Genomic DNA, 16,475 nt, shown 5'->3' on the forward strand with positions numbered 1-16,475 from the left:
CACGCTACCGCCACTGTCACCACTCTCCTCTTCCTCCTCACCCTCCTCTTCCACTACGTCTGCATGCACCCGAACCATCTCTTCTACCCCTTTGTCTTCCCTGGGGGGTATTTGAGGCCAATGGTTCGTGTCAGGCGGCGTGACAGTGATTTCGGGGTTGGACTGGCCTGGGGCGAGGCTTGGGCTGAGGGAGGAGACTGACGTATCGGAAAAGGTGAAGGAGAGGCGCTTGCACTCAGAGTTGCCACACCCACCATTCTCAAAGACGTCATCAGGGAGGGTGGACTGGAGAGGGAGAGAAAGAGGGGGGAGAGAGAGTCAGATGAGAGGAGAGAGATATATATAGAGAGAGAGTCAGATGAGAGGAGAGAGAGAGATATATAGAGAGAGAGAGTCAGATGAGAGGAGAGAGAGAGATATATAGAGAGAGAGAGAGTCAGATGAGAGGAGAGATATATAGAGAGAGAGAGTCAGATGAGAGGAGAGAGAGCCTGTAGGTGCTCCAATAGTCTAGTGACATCACAGCCTCCTCCTCTTTCCCTCCTCCTACTGTTGTGTCAGTCTGGGATGTGAACACAGGCTGATACAAGCCACTCCATGCAAACAAATAAGCAGGCAAAGGCACACAGGCAGGGGTAAACGGGGCTAGTACTAGCGTAGCAGACCTCACTCACATAGACCTCCAGCCTGGACTTGGGCCTGGGGCGGAGGGAGGCCAGGTCGCCAAAGGAGCGACTGCGTCTCAGCTTCTCTAACAGGGAGTTCCTCAGGGCGTGGAAGAAGGAGAAGCGATGCTGGGTTGGGGTGGGGCGGGGGTGCCACTCCTTTACCACTCACAGGTAGCAGGGGGTGGAGGGAGGAGGAATGGGTGCAGGGTTGGGGGGGTGGTACGAGGGAGGGAGCAGGGGTGGGTGGAGGGAGGGAGGCAGGGAGTGAGAGGGAGGGGGGTTAGAGGGAGGATGGGGAGCAAGGAGGGTGTGGCGGGTGGGTTAGGGTTAGTCAGACTCAACCATTGCTTTGTTAGCATACACAGACACATATACGTTGAATACATAGACAATCACAGTTTCACAGTTTAAAGCAATCCTGGGTAAGTGGGTTCCAGGGTTAGTGCAACGAGGGATCCTGTGTTGTGAGCAAGCAGGTGCTAGTATGCAGGATGCTGTGCTATAAGCCATACACCCACTCCTCTCCCCTATCCCACCCCAGGGAGAGGACGCTCTGACTGGGACTCACAAAGAAGGACTGGTCCTGGAAGGTGGGTGTCTCTGGCGTGCCCTGGCTGTAGACAGACACCCGTCTCTGCAGGGCGGTGGCCTTGCTCACGTTCCCTGAAGAGAGAGTCAGGTCCTCCACATCGAACGGACTGCATGGGGGGAGGACAGAGAGACAGGAGGGGAAGTCCATTAGAGAACTATGAACTACAGTACTATGGTAATGCTGTAACACTGGAGCAGACACCCAGATTCTCCAGAAGAGGACAGCGTTAGAGTATAACTTAATGTAGTCAACGTACACTGATGTAACTAACCACTGTAGTATGTATTGTGTAGTTTATAATGTCCTACAATATGGTTTGTTTCAGTTTCATTTGCTGTTTCCATGTTGTTCATGTTTTTCTGCTCCTTGCACCACACCAATAACTTTCTGTGACCTCCCTCTGTGACATTCCTCTGATTCTGATGAAACTGTCACTAACCATAATGTAAAAATATATCCATCACTCACAGAGACATTTAATTAAGTCCACTTACAACCATGTGACCTCCAGATTGAGTTTGATTGTTCCCAGGTCGTTGACATCGACAGCCACCACTTGAGGCATGGCCGTGAACAGGTCCTTGGTCTCACAGATCACACTGCCCACTAGGATGTGAGTGGCTAAACCCTTCAGCTCGGTAACCTGATTGGACAAGAGACAGGACATTAGAGCTAATTGGACCAGAGAAAGGAAGCAAGGTCACACTGCCCACCAAGATGTGAGTGGCTAGACCTGTTCAGCTCCGTCAAGACAGGAAGTTAGAGGGTGATTCAGGTGGGTTAGTGCTGGGCTAGAACAAAAGCCTGCACGCTCTGTGGTTCCCCAAGACCAGGACTGAACTCCACTGCCCTAGGCTGGGTCACTGTGCTCTAGGCTGGGTCACTGTACTCTAGGCTGGGTCACTGTGCTCTAGGCTGGGTCACTGTGCTCTAGGCTGGGTCACTGTGCCCTAGGCTGGGTCACTGTGCTCTAGGCTGGGTCACTGTGCTCTAGGCTGGGTCACTGTGCCCTAGGCTGGGTCACTGTGCCCTAGGCTGGGTCACTGTGCTCTAGGCTGGGTCACTGTGCCCTAGGCTGGGTCACTGTGCTCTAGGCTGGGTCACTGTGCTCTAGGCTGGGTCACTGTGTTCTAGGCTGGGTCACTATGCCCTAGGCTGGGTCACTGTGCTCTAGGCTGGGTCACTGTGCCTAGGCTGGGTCACTGTGCTCTAGGCTGGGTCACTGTGCTCTAGGCTGGGTCACTGTGCTCTAGGCTGGGTCACTGTGCTCTAGGCTGGGTCACTGTGCTCTAGGCTGGGTCACTGTGCTCTAGGCTGGGTCACTGTGCTCTAGGCTGGGTCACTGTGCTCTAGGCTGGGTCACTGTGCTCTAGGCTGGGTCACTGTACTCTAGGCTGGGTCACTGTACTCTAGGCTGGGTCAGTGTATTCTAGGCTGGGTTACTGTACTGTACTTTAGGCTGGGTCACTGTACTGTACTCTAGGCTGGGTCACTGTGCTCTAGGCTGGGTCACTGTGCTCTAGGCTGGGTCACTGTGCTCTAGGCTGGGTCACTGTGCTCTAGGCTGGGTCACTGTGCTCTAGGCTGGGTCACTGTGCTCTAGGCTGGGTCACTGTGCTCTAGGCTTGGGTCACTGTGCTCTAGGCTGGGTCACAGTGCTCTAGGCTGGGTCACTGTGCTCTAGGCTGGGTCACTGTGCTCTAGGCTGGGTCACTGTGCTCTAGGCTGGGTCACAGTGCTCTAGGCTGGGTCACTGTGCTCTAGTCTGGGTCACTGTGCTCTAGGCTAGGTCACTGTACTGTACTCTAGGCTGAGTCACTGTGCTCTAGGCTAGGTCACTGTACTGTACTCTAGGCTGGGTCACTGTACTGTACTCTAGGCTGGGTCACTGTACTGTACTCTAGGCTGAGTCACTGTACTGTACTCTAGGCTGGGTCACTGTACTGTACTTTAGGCTGGGTCACTGTACTGAACTCTAGGCTGGGTCACTGTGCTCTAGGCTGGGTCACTGTGCTCTAGGCTGGGTCAATGTATTGTACTCTAGGCTGGGTCACTGTACTGTACTCTAGGCTGGGTCACTGTACTGTACTCTAGGCTGGGTCACTGTACTGTACTCTAGGCTGGGTCACTGTACTGTACTCTAGGCTGGGTCACTGTACTGTACTCTAGGCTGGGTCACTGTACTGTACTTTAGGCTGGGTCACTGTACTGAACTCTAGGCTGGGTCACTGTGCTCTAGGCTGGGTCACTGTGCTCTAGGCTGGGTCACTGTGCTCTAGGCTGGGTCACTGTGCTCTAGGATGGGTCACTGTGCTCTAGGATGGGTCACTGTGCTCTAGGCTAGGTCACTGTACTGTACTCTAGGCTGGGTCACTGTGCTCTAGGCTGGGTCACTGTGCTCTAGGCTGGGTCACTGTGTTCTAGGCTGGGTCACTATGCCCTAGGCTGGGTCACTGTGCTCTAGGCTGGGTCACTGTGCCCTAGGCTGGGTCACTGTGCCCTAGGCTGGGTCACTGTGCTCTAGGCTGGGTCACTGGCTTAGGGGTCACTGTGCTCTAGGCTGGGTCACTGTGCTCTAGGCTGGGTCACTGTTGCTCTAGGCTGGGTCACTGTGCTCTAGGCTGGGTCACTGTACTCTAGGCTGGGTCACTGTACTCTAGGCTGGGTCAGTGTATTCTAGGCTGGGTTACTGTACTGTACTTTAGGCTGGGTCACTGTACTGTACTCTAGGCTGGGTCACTGTGCTCTAGGCTGGGTCACTGTGCTCTAGGCTGGGTCACTGTGCTCTAGGCTGGGTCACTGTGCTCTAGGCTGGGTCACTGTGCTCTAGGCTGGGTCACTGTGCTCTAGGCTGGGTCACAGTGCTCTAGGCTGGGTCACTGTGCTCTAGGCTGGGTCACTGTGCTCTAGGCTGGGTCACTGTGCTCTAGGCTGGGTCACAGTGCTCTAGGCTGGGTCACTGTGCTCTAGGCTGGGTCACTGTGCTCTAGGCTGGGTCACAGTGCTCTAGGCTGGGTCACTGTGCTCTAGTCTGGGTCACTGTGCTCTAGGCTAGGTCACTGTACTGTACTGTACTCTAGGCTGGGTCACTGTGCTCTAGGCTAGGTCACTGTACTGTACTCTAGGCTGGGTCACTGTACTGTACTCTAGGCTGGGTCACTGTACTGTACTCTAGGCTGGGTCACTGTACTGTACTCTAGGCTGGGTCACTGTACTGTACTCTAGGCTGGGTCACTGTACTGTACTCTAGGCTGGGTCACTGTACTGTACTTTAGGCTGGGTCAATGTACTGTACTCTAGGCTGGGTCAATGTATTGTACTCTAGGCTGGGTCACTGTACTGTACTCTAGGCTGGGTCACTGTACTGTACTCTAGGCTGGGTCACTGTACTGTACTCTAGGCTGGGTCACTGTACTGTACTCTAGGCTGGGTCACTGTACTGTACTCTAGGCTGGGTCACTGTACTGTACTTTAGGCTGGGTCACTGTACTGAACTCTAGGCTGGGTCACTGTGCTCTAGGCTGGGTCACTGTGCTCTAGGCTGGGTCACTGTGCTCTAGGCTGGGTCACTGTGCTCTAGGATGGGTCACTGTGCTCTAGGATGGGTCACTGTGCTCTAGGCTAGGTCACTGTACTGTACTCTAGGCTGGGTCACTGTGCTCTAGGCTGGGTCACTGTGCTCTAGGCTGGGTCACTGTGCTCTAGGCTGGGTCACAGTGCTCTAGGCTGGGTCACAGTGCTCTAGGCTGGGTCACTGTGCTCTAGGCTGGGTCACTGTGCTCTAGGCTGGGTCACTGTGCTCTAGGCTGGGTCACTGTGCTCTAGGATGGGTCACTGTGCTCTAGGATGGGTCACTGTGCTCTAGGATGGGTCACTGTGCTCTAGGCTAGGTCACTGTACTGTACTCTAGGCTGGGTCACTGTGCTCTAGGCTGGGTCACTGTGCTCTAGGCTGGGTCACAGTGCTCTAGGCTGGGTCACAGTGCTCTAGGCTGGGTCACAGTGCTCTAGGCTGGGTCACAGTGCTCTAGGCTGGGTCACTGTGCTCTAGGCTGGGTCACTGTGCTCTAGGCTGGGTCACTGTGCTCTAGGCTGGGTCACTGTGCTCTAGGCTGGGTCACAGTGCTCTAGGCTGGGTCACAGTGCTCTAGGCTGGGTCACTGTGCTCTAGGCTGGGTCACTGTGCTCTAGGCTGGGTCACTGTGCTCTAGGCTGGGTCACTGTGCTCTAGGCTGGGTCACTGTGCTCTAGGCTGGGTCACTGTGCTCTAGGCTAGGTCACTGTACTGTACTCTAGGCTGGGTCACTGTACTGTACTCTAGGCTGGGCCACTGTACTGTACTCTAGGCAGGGCCACTGTACTGTACTCTAGGCTGGGCCACTGTACTGTACTCTAGGCTGGGCCACTGTACTGTACTCTAGGCTGGGCCACTGTACTGTACTCTAGGCTGGGCCACTGTACTGTACTCTAGGCTGGGTCACTGTACTGTACTCTAGGCTGGGTCACTGTACTGTACTCTAGGCTGGGTCACTGTACTCTAGGCTGGGTCACTGTGCTCTAGGCTGGGTCACTGTGCTCTAGGCTGGGTCACTGTGCTCTAGGCTGGGTCACTGTGCTCTAGGCTGGGTCACTGTGCTCTAGGCTGGGTCACAGTGCTCTAGGCTGGGTCACAGTGCTCTAGCTGGGTCACTGTGCTCTAGGCTGGGTCACTGTGCTCTAGGCTGGGTCACTGTGCTCTAGGCTGGGTCACTGTACTGTACTCTAGGCTGGGTCACTGTACTGTACTCTAGGCTGGGTCACTGTACTGTACTCTAGGCTGGGTCACTGTACTGTACTCTAGGCTGGGTCACTGTACTGTACTCTAGGCTGGGTCCACTGTACTGTACTCTAGGCTGGGTCACTGTACTGTACTCTAGGCTGGGTCACTGTACTGTACTCTAGGCTGGGTCACTGTACTGTACTCTAGGCTGGGTCACTGTACTGTACTCTAGGCTGGGTCACTGTACTGTACTCTAGGCTGGGTCACTGTACTGTACTAGGCTGGGTCACTGTACTGTACTCTAGGCTGGGTCACTGTACTGTACTCTAGGCTGGGGTCACTGTACTGTACTCTAGGCTGGGTCACTGTACTGTACTCTAGGCTGGGTCACTGTACTGTACTCTAGGCTGGGTCACTGTACTGTACTCTAGGCTGGGTCACTGTACTGTACTCTAGGCTGGGTCACTTGTACTGTACTCTAGGCTGGGTCACTGTACTGTACTCTAGGCTGGGTCACTGTACTGTACTCTAGGCTGGGTCTTACTGTACTCTAGGCTGGGTCACTGTACTGTACTCTAGGCTGGGTTACTGCACTCTAGGCTGGGGTCACTGTACTGTACTCTAGGCTGGGTCACTGTACTGTACTCTAGGCTGGGTCACTGTACTGTACTCTAGGCTGGGTCACTGTACTGTACTCTAGGCTGGGTTACTGTACTGTACTCTAGGCTGGGTACTGTACTCTAGGCTGGGTCACTGTACTGTACTCTAGGCTGGGTTACTGTACTCTAGGCTGGGTCACTGTACTGTACTCTAGGCTGGGTTACTGTACTCTAGGCTGGGTCACTGTACTGTACTCTAGGCTGGGTTACTGTACTCTAGGCTGGTCACTGTACTCTAGGCTGGGTCACTGTACTCTAGGCTGGGTCACTGTACTCTAGGCTGGGTCACTGTACTCTAGGCTGGGTCACTGTACTCTAGGCTGGGTCACTGTACTCTAGGCTGGGTCACTGTACTCTAGGCTGGGTCACTGTACTCTAGGCTGGGTCACTGTACTCTAGGCTGGGTCACTGTACTCTAGGCTGGGTCACTGTACTCTAGGCTGGGTCACTGTACTCTAGGCTGGGTTACTGTACTATAGGCTGGGTCACTGTACTTAGGCTGGGTTACTGTACTCTAGGCTGGGTCACTGTACCGGCTGTACTCTAGGCTGGGTCACTGTACTCTAGGCTGGGTCACTGTACTCTAGGCTGGGTCACTGTACTCTAGGCTGGGTCACTGTACTCTAGGCTGGGTCACTGTACTCTAGGCTGGGTCACGTACTCTAGGCTGGGTCACTGTACTGTACTCTAGGCTGGGTTACTGTACTGTACTCTAGGCTGGGTTATTGTACTCTAGGCTGGGTCACTGTACTGTACTCTAGGCTGGGTTACTGTACTCTAGGCGGGGTCACTGTACTGTACTCTAGGCTGGGTTACTGTACTCTAGGCTGGGTTACTGTACTCTAGGCTGGGTCACTGTACTGTACTCTATGCTGAGTCACTGTGCTCTAGGCTGGGTCACTGTGCTCTATGCTGGGTTACTTTACTGTACTCTAGGCTGGGTCACTGTACTGTACTCTAGGCTGGGTCACTGTACTGTACTCTAGGCTGGGTCACTGTACTGTACTCTAGGCTGGGTTACTGTACTCTAGGCTGGGTCACTGTACTGTACTCTAGGCTGGGTTACTGTACTCTAGGCTGGGTTACTGTACTCTAGGCTGGGTCACTGTACTGTACTCTATGCTGAGTCACTGTGCTCTAGGCTGGGTCACTGTGCTCTATGCTGGGTTACTTTACTGTACTCTAGGCTGGGTCACTGTACTGTACTCTAGGCTGGGTCACTGTACTGTACTCTAGGCTGGGTCACTGTACTGTACTCTAGGCTGGGTCACTGTACTGTACTCTAGGCTGGGTCACTGTACTGTACTTTAGGCTGGGTCACTGTGCTCTAGGCTGGGTCACTGTACTCTAGGCTGGGTCACTGTACTCTAGGCTGGGTCACTGTACTCTAGGCTGGGTCACTGTACTCTAGGCTGGGTCACTGTACTCTAGGCTGGGTTACTGTACTGTACTCTAGGCTGGGTTACTGTACTCTAGGCTGGGTCACTGTACTGTACTCTAGGCTGGGTTACTGTACTCTAGGCTGGGTCACTGTACTGTACTTTAGGCTGGGTCACTGTGCTCTAGGCTGGGTCACTGTACTCTAGGCTGGGTCACTGTACTCTAGGCTGGGTCACTGTACTCTAGGCTGGGTCACTGTACTCTAGGCTGGGTCACTGTACTCTAGGCTGGGTCACTGTACTCTAGGCTGGGTCACTGTACTCTAGGCTGGGTCACTGTACTCTAGGCTGGGTCACTGTACTCTAGGCTGGGTCACTGTACTTTAGGACTGGGTCACTGTACTCTAGGCTGGGTCACTGTACTCTAGGCTGGGTTACTGTACTATAGGCTGGGTCACTGTACTTTAGGCTGGGTTACTGTACTCTAGGCTGGGTCACTGTACTGTACTCTAGGCTGGGTCACTGTACTCTAGGCTGGGTCACTGTACTCTAGGCTGGGTCACTGTACTCTAGGCTGGGTCCCTGTACTCTAGGCTGGGTCACTGTACTCTAGGCTGGGTCACTGTACTCTAGGCTGGGTCACTGTACTGTACTCTAGGCTGGGTTACTGTACTGTACTCTAGGCTGGGTTATTGTACTCTAGGCTGGGTCACTGTACTGTACTCTAGGCTGGGTTACTGTACTCTAGGCGGGGTCACTGTACTGTACTCTAGGCTGGGTTACTGTACTCTAGGCTGGGTTACTGTACTCTAGGCTGGGTCACTGTACTGTACTCTATGCTGAGTCACTGTGCTCTAGGCTGGGTCACTGTGCTCTATGCTGGGTTACTTTACTGTACTCTAGGCTGGGTCACTGTACTGTACTCTAGGCTGGGTCACTGTACTGTACTCTAGGCTGGGTCACTGTACTGTACTCTAGGCTGGGTCACTGTACTGTACTCTAGGCTGGGTTACTGTACTCTAGGCTGGGTCACTGTACTGTACTCTAGGCTGGGTTACTGTACTCTAGGCTGGGTTACTGTACTCTAGGCTGGGTCACTGTACTGTACTCTATGCTGAGTCACTGTGCTCTAGGCTGGGTCACTGTGCTCTATGCTGGGTTACTTTACTGTGCTCTATGCTGGGTCACTGTACTGTACTCTAGGCTGGGTCACTGTACTGTACTCTAGGCTGGGTCACTGTACTGTACTCTAGGCTGGGTCACTGTACTGTACTCTAGGCTGGGTCACTGTACTGTACTCTAGGCTGGGTCACTGTACTGTACTCTAGGCTGGGTCACTGTACTGTACTCTAGGCTGGGTCACTGTACTGTACTCTAGGCTGGGTCACTGTACTGTACTTTAGGCTGGGTCACTGTGCTCTAGGCTGGGTCACTGTACTCTAGGCTGGGTCACTGTACTCTAGGCTGGGTCACTGTACTCTAGGCTGGGTCACTGTACTCTAGGCTGGGTCACTGTACTCTAGGCTGGGTTACTGTACTGTACTCTAGGCTGGGTTACTGTACTCTAGGCTGGGTCACTGTACTGTACTCTAGGCTGGGTTACTGTACTCTAGGCTGGGTCACTGTACTGTACTTTAGGCTGGGTCACTGTGCTCTAGGCTGGGTCACTGTACTCTAGGCTGGGTCACTGTACTCTAGGCTGGGTCACTGTACTCTAGGCTGGGTCACTGTACTCTAGGCTGGGTCACTGTACTCTAGGCTGGGTCACTGTACTCTAGGCTGGGTTACTGTACTGTACTCTAGGCTGGGTTACTGTACTGTACTCTAGGCTGGGTTACTGTACTCTAGGCTGGGTCACTGTACTGTACTCTAGGCTGGGTTACTGTACTCTAGGCTGGGTTACTGTACTCTAGGCTGGGTCACTGTACTGTACTCTAGGCTGGGTTACTGTACTCTAGGCTGGGTCACTGTACTCTAGGCTGGGTCACTGTACTCTAGGCTGGGTCACTGTACTCTAGGCTGGGTCACTGTACTGTACTCTAGGCTGGGTTACTGTACTGTACTCTAGGCTGGGTTACTGTAGTCTAGGCTGGGTCACTGTACTGTACTCTAGGCTGGGTCACTGTACTCTAGGCTGGGTCACTGTACTCTAGGCTGGGTCACTGTACTCTAGGCTGGGTCACTGTACTGTACTCTAGGCTGGGTTACTGTACTCTAGGCTGGGTCACTGTACTGTACTCTAGGCTGGGTTACTGTACTCTAGGCTGGGTCACTGTACTTTAGGCTGGGTTACTGTACTGTACTCTAGGCTGGGTCACTGTACTCTAGGCTGGGTCACTGTAGTCTAGGCTGGGTCGCTGTACTCTAGGCTGGGTCGCTGTACTCTAGGCTGGGTCGCTGTACTCTAGGCTGGGTCACTGTACTCTAGGCTGGGTCACTGTACTCTAGGCTGGGTTACTGTACTTTAGGCTGGGTCGCTGTACTCTAGGCTGGGTCACTGTACTTTAGGCTGGGTCACTGTACTCTAGGCTGGGTTACTGTACTCTAGGCTGGGTTACTGTACTCTAGGCTGGGTTACTGTACTCTAGGCTGGGTCACTGTACTCTAGGCTGGGTCACTGTACTCTAGGCTGGGTCACTGTACTCTAGGCTGGGTTACTGTACTCTAGGCTGGGTCACTGTACTCTAGGCTGGGTCACTGTACTCTAGGCTGGGTCACTGTACTCTAGGCTGGGTCACTGTACTCTAGGCTGGGTCACTGTACTGTACTCTAGGCTGGGTCACTGTACTGTACTCTAGGCTGGGTCACTGTACTGTACTCTAGGCTGGGTTACTGTACTCTAGGCTGGGTTACTGTACTCTAGGCTGGGTCACTGTACTGTACTCTAGGCTGGGTTACTGTACTCTAGGCTGGGTCACTGTACTCTAGGCTGGGTCACTGTACTCTAGGCTGGGTCACTGTACTCTAGGCTGGGTCACTGTACTGTACTCTAGGCTGGGTTACTGTACTGTACTCTAGGCTGGGTTACTGTAGTCTAGGCTGGGTCACTGTACTGTACTCTAGGCTGGGTCACTGTACTCTAGGCTGGGTCACTGTACTCTAGGCTGGGTCACTGTACTCTAGGCTGGGTCACTGTACTGTACTCTAGGCTGGGTTACTGTACTCTAGGCTGGGTCACTGTACTGTACTCTAGGCTGGGTTACTGTACTCTAGGCTGGGTCACTGTACTTTAGGCTGGGTTACTGTACTGTACTCTAGGCTGGGTCACTGTACTCTAGGCTGGGTCACTGTAGTCTAGGCTGGGTCACTGTACTCTAGGCTGGGTCGCTGTACTCTAGGCTGGGTCACTGTACTCTAGGCTGGGTCACTGTACTCTAGGCTGGGTCACTGTACTCTAGGCTGGGTCACTGTACTCTAGGCTGGGTTACTGTACTTTAGGCTGGGTCGCTGTACTCTAGGCTGGGTTACTGTACTTTAGGCTGGGTCACTGTACTCTAGGCTGGGTTACTGTACTCTAGGCTGGGTTACTGTACTCTAGGCTGGGTTACTGTACTCTAGGCTGGGTCACTGTACTCTAGGCTGGGTTACTGTACTCTAGGCTGGGTTACTGTACTCTAGGCTGGGTCACTGTACTCTAGGCTGGGTTACTGTACTCTAGGCTGGGTTACTGTACTCTAGGCTGTGTTACTGTACTCTAGGCTGTGTTACTGTACTCTAGACTGGGTTCTATAAAGCACGTTGACTTAAAAATGTCTTCATAAATACAATTAATTGGTTGATTGATTGGTTGGTTGGTTGATTGACGGATTGTGCTGTACTTTGATGTTGATGAGGTCTGTGATGAGGGGCGTGAAGACCATCTCTTCTCCATCCCAACTCTGTCTGGAGTTCACCTCTATCTTCCCTTTCAGCTTCCAGCGCTGACGACCATACCGCATGAAGATCTGACAGAGGGAGGGAGGGAGAGAAACAAAGAGATTTAGAGAGGGCAGAGAGGGATAAAGATGGATAGAGATAGAGGAGGAAGAGAGGGGGGTGAGAGAAAGATACAGGTTAAAGATAGATGCAGGGTCAAGGAGAAGGATATAAGCTAAGAAACTGTTGTTTTTATATATGTATAAGTGCCGTTTTCAAGGCAGTCTGCCGATTGGGAAAGATATAGTTGTCTATTTGTGATACAGGGAGGCCCTGTTAGGAATGATAAAGACAGAGAAAGAGAGTCAAGTCTTATATTTATTCATCTCACCTCATACTGATCTCCTGAACACAGACGAGCAAAGCCAGCAAGACCTGAGGAGAGAGAGGAGGGGGGCAGAGAGAGGGGGTGGGTGGGAGAGTGAGTGAGGCAGCGAGCGAGAGGGGGTGGGGTAGTAGAAAGAGAGGGGTGGGGGGTGAGAGAAAGAGAGAGAGAGAAGGGGTTTGGGAGAAAGAAAGAGTGAGACAGAGATAATTGAGCAGTGAAATCATTGCTTGTTTGTTTTTCAGTCTACACTAACAGCAGTTCCCCTGGCCTCAGTCTTACCTTTCATTTTGATATGGAATTCCCCCAACAAGTTCTCCAGCTCCACCTCAAACGTGCTCATATTCTGGGGAGGAAAGGAGACTGATCAGCTCAAACACAAACAACTGGAGACGAACTTTGACACCAGGCTGTGTTCGATCTCAGTGGGTGATTGTATAGTGCCGGTGAACAGGCTTATTTATGTGTGGGTCCATCCACCCATCCATACCTCTGTGTACTCCTTGTATCTGCGGTTGACCTCTAATATGCTCTCTCTGGTGGCCTTGGTGGAGGGAGAGGCAGAGAAGGCCTGCTTCATCTTACTGGCTCCCTCTCTCAGCATCCTCTGGATACAGAACACCTCATACAACTCATCCACCTGCAGGGGACGCAGCACACAGATGGTTAAACACTATAATCTACACAGCCCAGACAGGGTTAAAAGACTTAACATACATTGGAGATGGTTACACACAAACCATATCCAATAGACGTGGCATACAGACTTAAAATTGCTATTAAAGCAAAAATAGTGTTAATGACTTAAAACGCATTAAGTATACACATCAAAGACAATTACAGATGTATAACCTATATAAAAGTATACAAACCACACACTCTGCACTGATCAGCCGATAACAGCCTGTGAAGTTTGTAAAGTTCGATACAGCATAAACAAAAGCCCTGGGCTTGAAACAAGCTTAGAAATCCTCCCCATCCTCCCTCATACACAAAGACACTAAATATTCAGTAGGCAGATGAGTGATCATTTCTAGAGAGCGGCGGTGGATATGTGAAGGACTCACTCCAGCCCTCCTCTGGGGGAGACAGATTACCATGTCTGACAGACTGATGAGCAAGCCCTGCCCAGCCTCAGACCCACACCCTTTGTCATAGACCTGCACAATTAGATCATTCACAACCCTGCAGCATAGCACACTGCCCAACTTCCCCCTTCATATGAACTATGCTAAGCCCAATGACTGTGGAGAGAAAAAGGGGAGGGAGGGATAGAACTGGGAAATAGAGGAAGACAGAGGTGAAGAAAGTGAGAGAGAGGCTTGTGGGAGTCCAAAGGAGGTAGACAGCGTTTAGCGATCGCTTGGGAGCACTGTCTAATACCCACACACCCAGCAGAAACATGGAGAGAAAGACACTGTGGTGGGTCAGCATTAATCCACATGGGAGGAGAAGGAGACAGAGAGAGACAGAATAGAAAGAGAGAGAGGGGGAGATCCATTTGCTTACTTACGCAACCCAACTCTCTCCATCCCTCGCTCTGCCTGTAATGAGCCTGAGTGATAATATAATGTGCTGACTTCCCTAATTTCCTACTGTATTGAGACTGTACTGAGACTGTACTGTCTGGCAGGCATAAACAAAGACCTGGAATGGGCCAAATGAAAAGGAAATATTCAGATGACGCCGTGGAGCTGTGAAATATTGATGCATCGCAGTCTTTAAGGTTCTCATTAGGGGAAAACAGAGGGTGAAATGGGCCAATCGTATTCCCCAGCGTTTTGACAATCATAGCAGACACAGGAGTGGTGAAGGGGGAGGATGATGATGAAGTAGATGCATTTAGTAGGAAAGCAGCAAGGGCTGTCAGTTGTCAGGGAGGGGACTGGGAAGCTCCAATTCAAGGGTGGAACACTCCGTCTAGAAGGGAAGTTGAGAGGGTTGATGATGATGTCAGGTTCTGGCAGTGCAGTGGATCTTTGCTATGTTTGATATTAAAAGAGAGAAACCCTGCCCTGCCCCAGCTTCCCTCATAGCATCATCCACCCCCACCCCAACCACAACAGCCCTGTACCCCTGGGTCCCCCTACCGCTACCACAACACCTCACCCCCACGACACCCTCACTCCCATCCTGCCCCGCCATGTCTGTGGTATGTGGTAGGCTGTTCATTTGGGTGCTGCTTCTCTGATTGGAAAGAGCTGAGCCACAACCAATGAGATCATTGAAAAAGGCTACTTACTCCCGAAAATGTAGATGAACTCTAACAAGGATTAGAATGAATTCTACCAATGACGAATCCATGTCACCACACTCTCGATGACTATTTAACAAATGTATATAGCTCAAATATCTTAGAAGGATTGTACAGCGGGAGAGTGCAGTAAACAGACCCTCTGTGCCAACTTTGCCCTATAGGATTCAGGCCACCAAGTTCAGAGTGGTATCTGAGAAATGGGGATTTGGGGGAGTGGGCAGAGGCTGTCTGTCAGTGACTGACACCTGCTAGTGTCAGGGTGGGATGCCTGCCCTGCTGATCAATGCTATAGTCCAGGGGAGAAATCAGCATTAAAAAAATCCTAATCAAATTTTATTGGTCACAAACACGTGCTTAACAGATGTTAATGCGAGGGTAGTGAAATGCTTGTGCTTCTAGTTCCGACATTGCAGTGATAACTAACACGTAATCTAACAATTCCACAACTACCGAATACACACAAATCTAAAGGGATGGAATAAGAACATGTACATACAGTTGAAGTCGGAAGTTCACATACACTTAGGTTGGAGTCATTAAAACTCGTTTTTCAACCACAAATTTCTCATTAACAAACTATAGTTTTGGCAAGTCGGTTAGGACTTGTCAAAAGTCATTTTGCAACAATTGTCATTTTCCAACAATTGTTTACAGACAGATTATTTCACTTATAATTCACTGCATCACAATTCCAGTGGGTCAGAACTTTACATACACTAAGTTGACTGTGCCTTTAAACAGCTTGGACAATTCCAAAAAATGATGTCATGGCTTCAGAATCTTCTGATAGGCTAATTGACATAATTTGAGTCAATTGGAGGTGCACCTGTAGATGTATTTCAAGGCCTACCCTCAAACTCAGTGCCTCTTTGCTTGACATCATGGGAAAATCAAAACAAATTAGCCAAAATTCTTCAGCCTCCTGAGGTTGAAGAGGCTTTGTTGCACCATCTTCACCACACTGTCTGTGTGGGTGGACCATTTCAGTTTGTCCGTGATATGTACGCAGAGGAACTTAAAACTTTCCACCTTCTCCACTACTGCTCCCTCTGATGTTTCCTGAAGTCCACGATCATCTCCTTTGTTTTGTTGATGTTGAGTGAGAGATTGTTTTCCTGACACCACACTCCGAATGCCCTCACCGCCTCCCTGTATGCTGTCTCGTCGCTGTTAGTAATCAAGCCCACTACTGTTGTGTCGTCTGCAAACTTTATGATTGAATTGGAGGTGTGCATGGCCACGCAGTCATGGGTGAACAGGGAGTACAGGAGGGGGCTGAGAACGCACCCTTGTGGGGCCCCAGTGTTGAGGATCAGCGAAGTGTAGATGTTGTTTCCTACATTCACCATCTGGTGGCGGCCCATCAGAAAGTCCAGGATCCAATTGCACAGGGTAGGGTCGAGACCCAGTGCCTCAAGCTTAATGATGAGCTTGGAGGGTACTATGGTGTTGAATGCTGAGCTGTAATCAATGAACAGCATTCTTACATAGGTATTCCTCTTGTCCAGATGGGATAGGGCAGTGTGATGGCAATTGCATCGTCTGTGGACCTGTTGGGGCGGTATGCAAACTGAAGTGGGTCTAGGGTGGCAGGTAAGGTGGAGGTGATATGATCCCTGTCTAGTCTCTCAAAGCACTTCATGATGACAGAAGTGAGTGCTCTGGGGCGATAGTCATGTTGTTCAGTATTCTTTTCCTTCTTGGGTACAGGAACAATTGTTGCCATCTTGAAGCATGTGGGGACAGCAGACGGGGATAGGGAGCGATTGAATATGTCCGTAAACACACCAGCCAGCTGGTCTGCGCATGCTCTGAGAACGCGGCTAGGGATGCCGCCTGGGCCAGCAGCCTTGCGAGGGTTAACACGTTTAATTGTCTTACTCACGTCGGCCATGGAGAAGGGTTGGTGGGGAACCGCAGTC

At 51.6% G+C, this 16,475-nt stretch overlaps 1 protein-coding gene across 6 annotated transcripts in view; it reads right to left on the reverse strand.

The window, feature by feature from the left end:
* The window catches only part of LOC109907280 (rho family-interacting cell polarization regulator 2), an 87,606-nt gene that overhangs the window by 16,434 nt on the left and 54,697 nt on the right, over positions 1-16,475 (reverse strand). For all 6 annotated transcript variants that reach the window (XM_031793155.1, XM_031793156.1, XM_031793158.1 and 3 more), the window contains exons 7-13: positions 12,787-12,936; positions 12,579-12,642; positions 12,303-12,346; positions 11,875-12,000; positions 1,755-1,903; positions 1,237-1,366; positions 1-285 (exon numbers count right to left, since the gene is read on the reverse strand). The exon at positions 1-285 is cut by the window's left edge and continues 170 nt beyond it. In XM_031793155.1, coding sequence (XP_031649015.1) covers positions 1-285; positions 1,237-1,366; positions 1,755-1,903; positions 11,875-12,000; positions 12,303-12,346; positions 12,579-12,642; positions 12,787-12,936 — 948 coding nt within the window. The remainder of the gene's footprint in view (positions 286-1,236; positions 1,367-1,754; positions 1,904-11,874; positions 12,001-12,302; positions 12,347-12,578; positions 12,643-12,786; positions 12,937-16,475) is intronic.

Source organism: Oncorhynchus kisutch, linkage group LG17 (genome assembly GCF_002021735.2).
Source record: "Oncorhynchus kisutch isolate 150728-3 linkage group LG17, Okis_V2, whole genome shotgun sequence".
Lineage (NCBI taxonomy): Eukaryota > Metazoa > Chordata > Actinopteri > Salmoniformes > Salmonidae > Oncorhynchus > Oncorhynchus kisutch.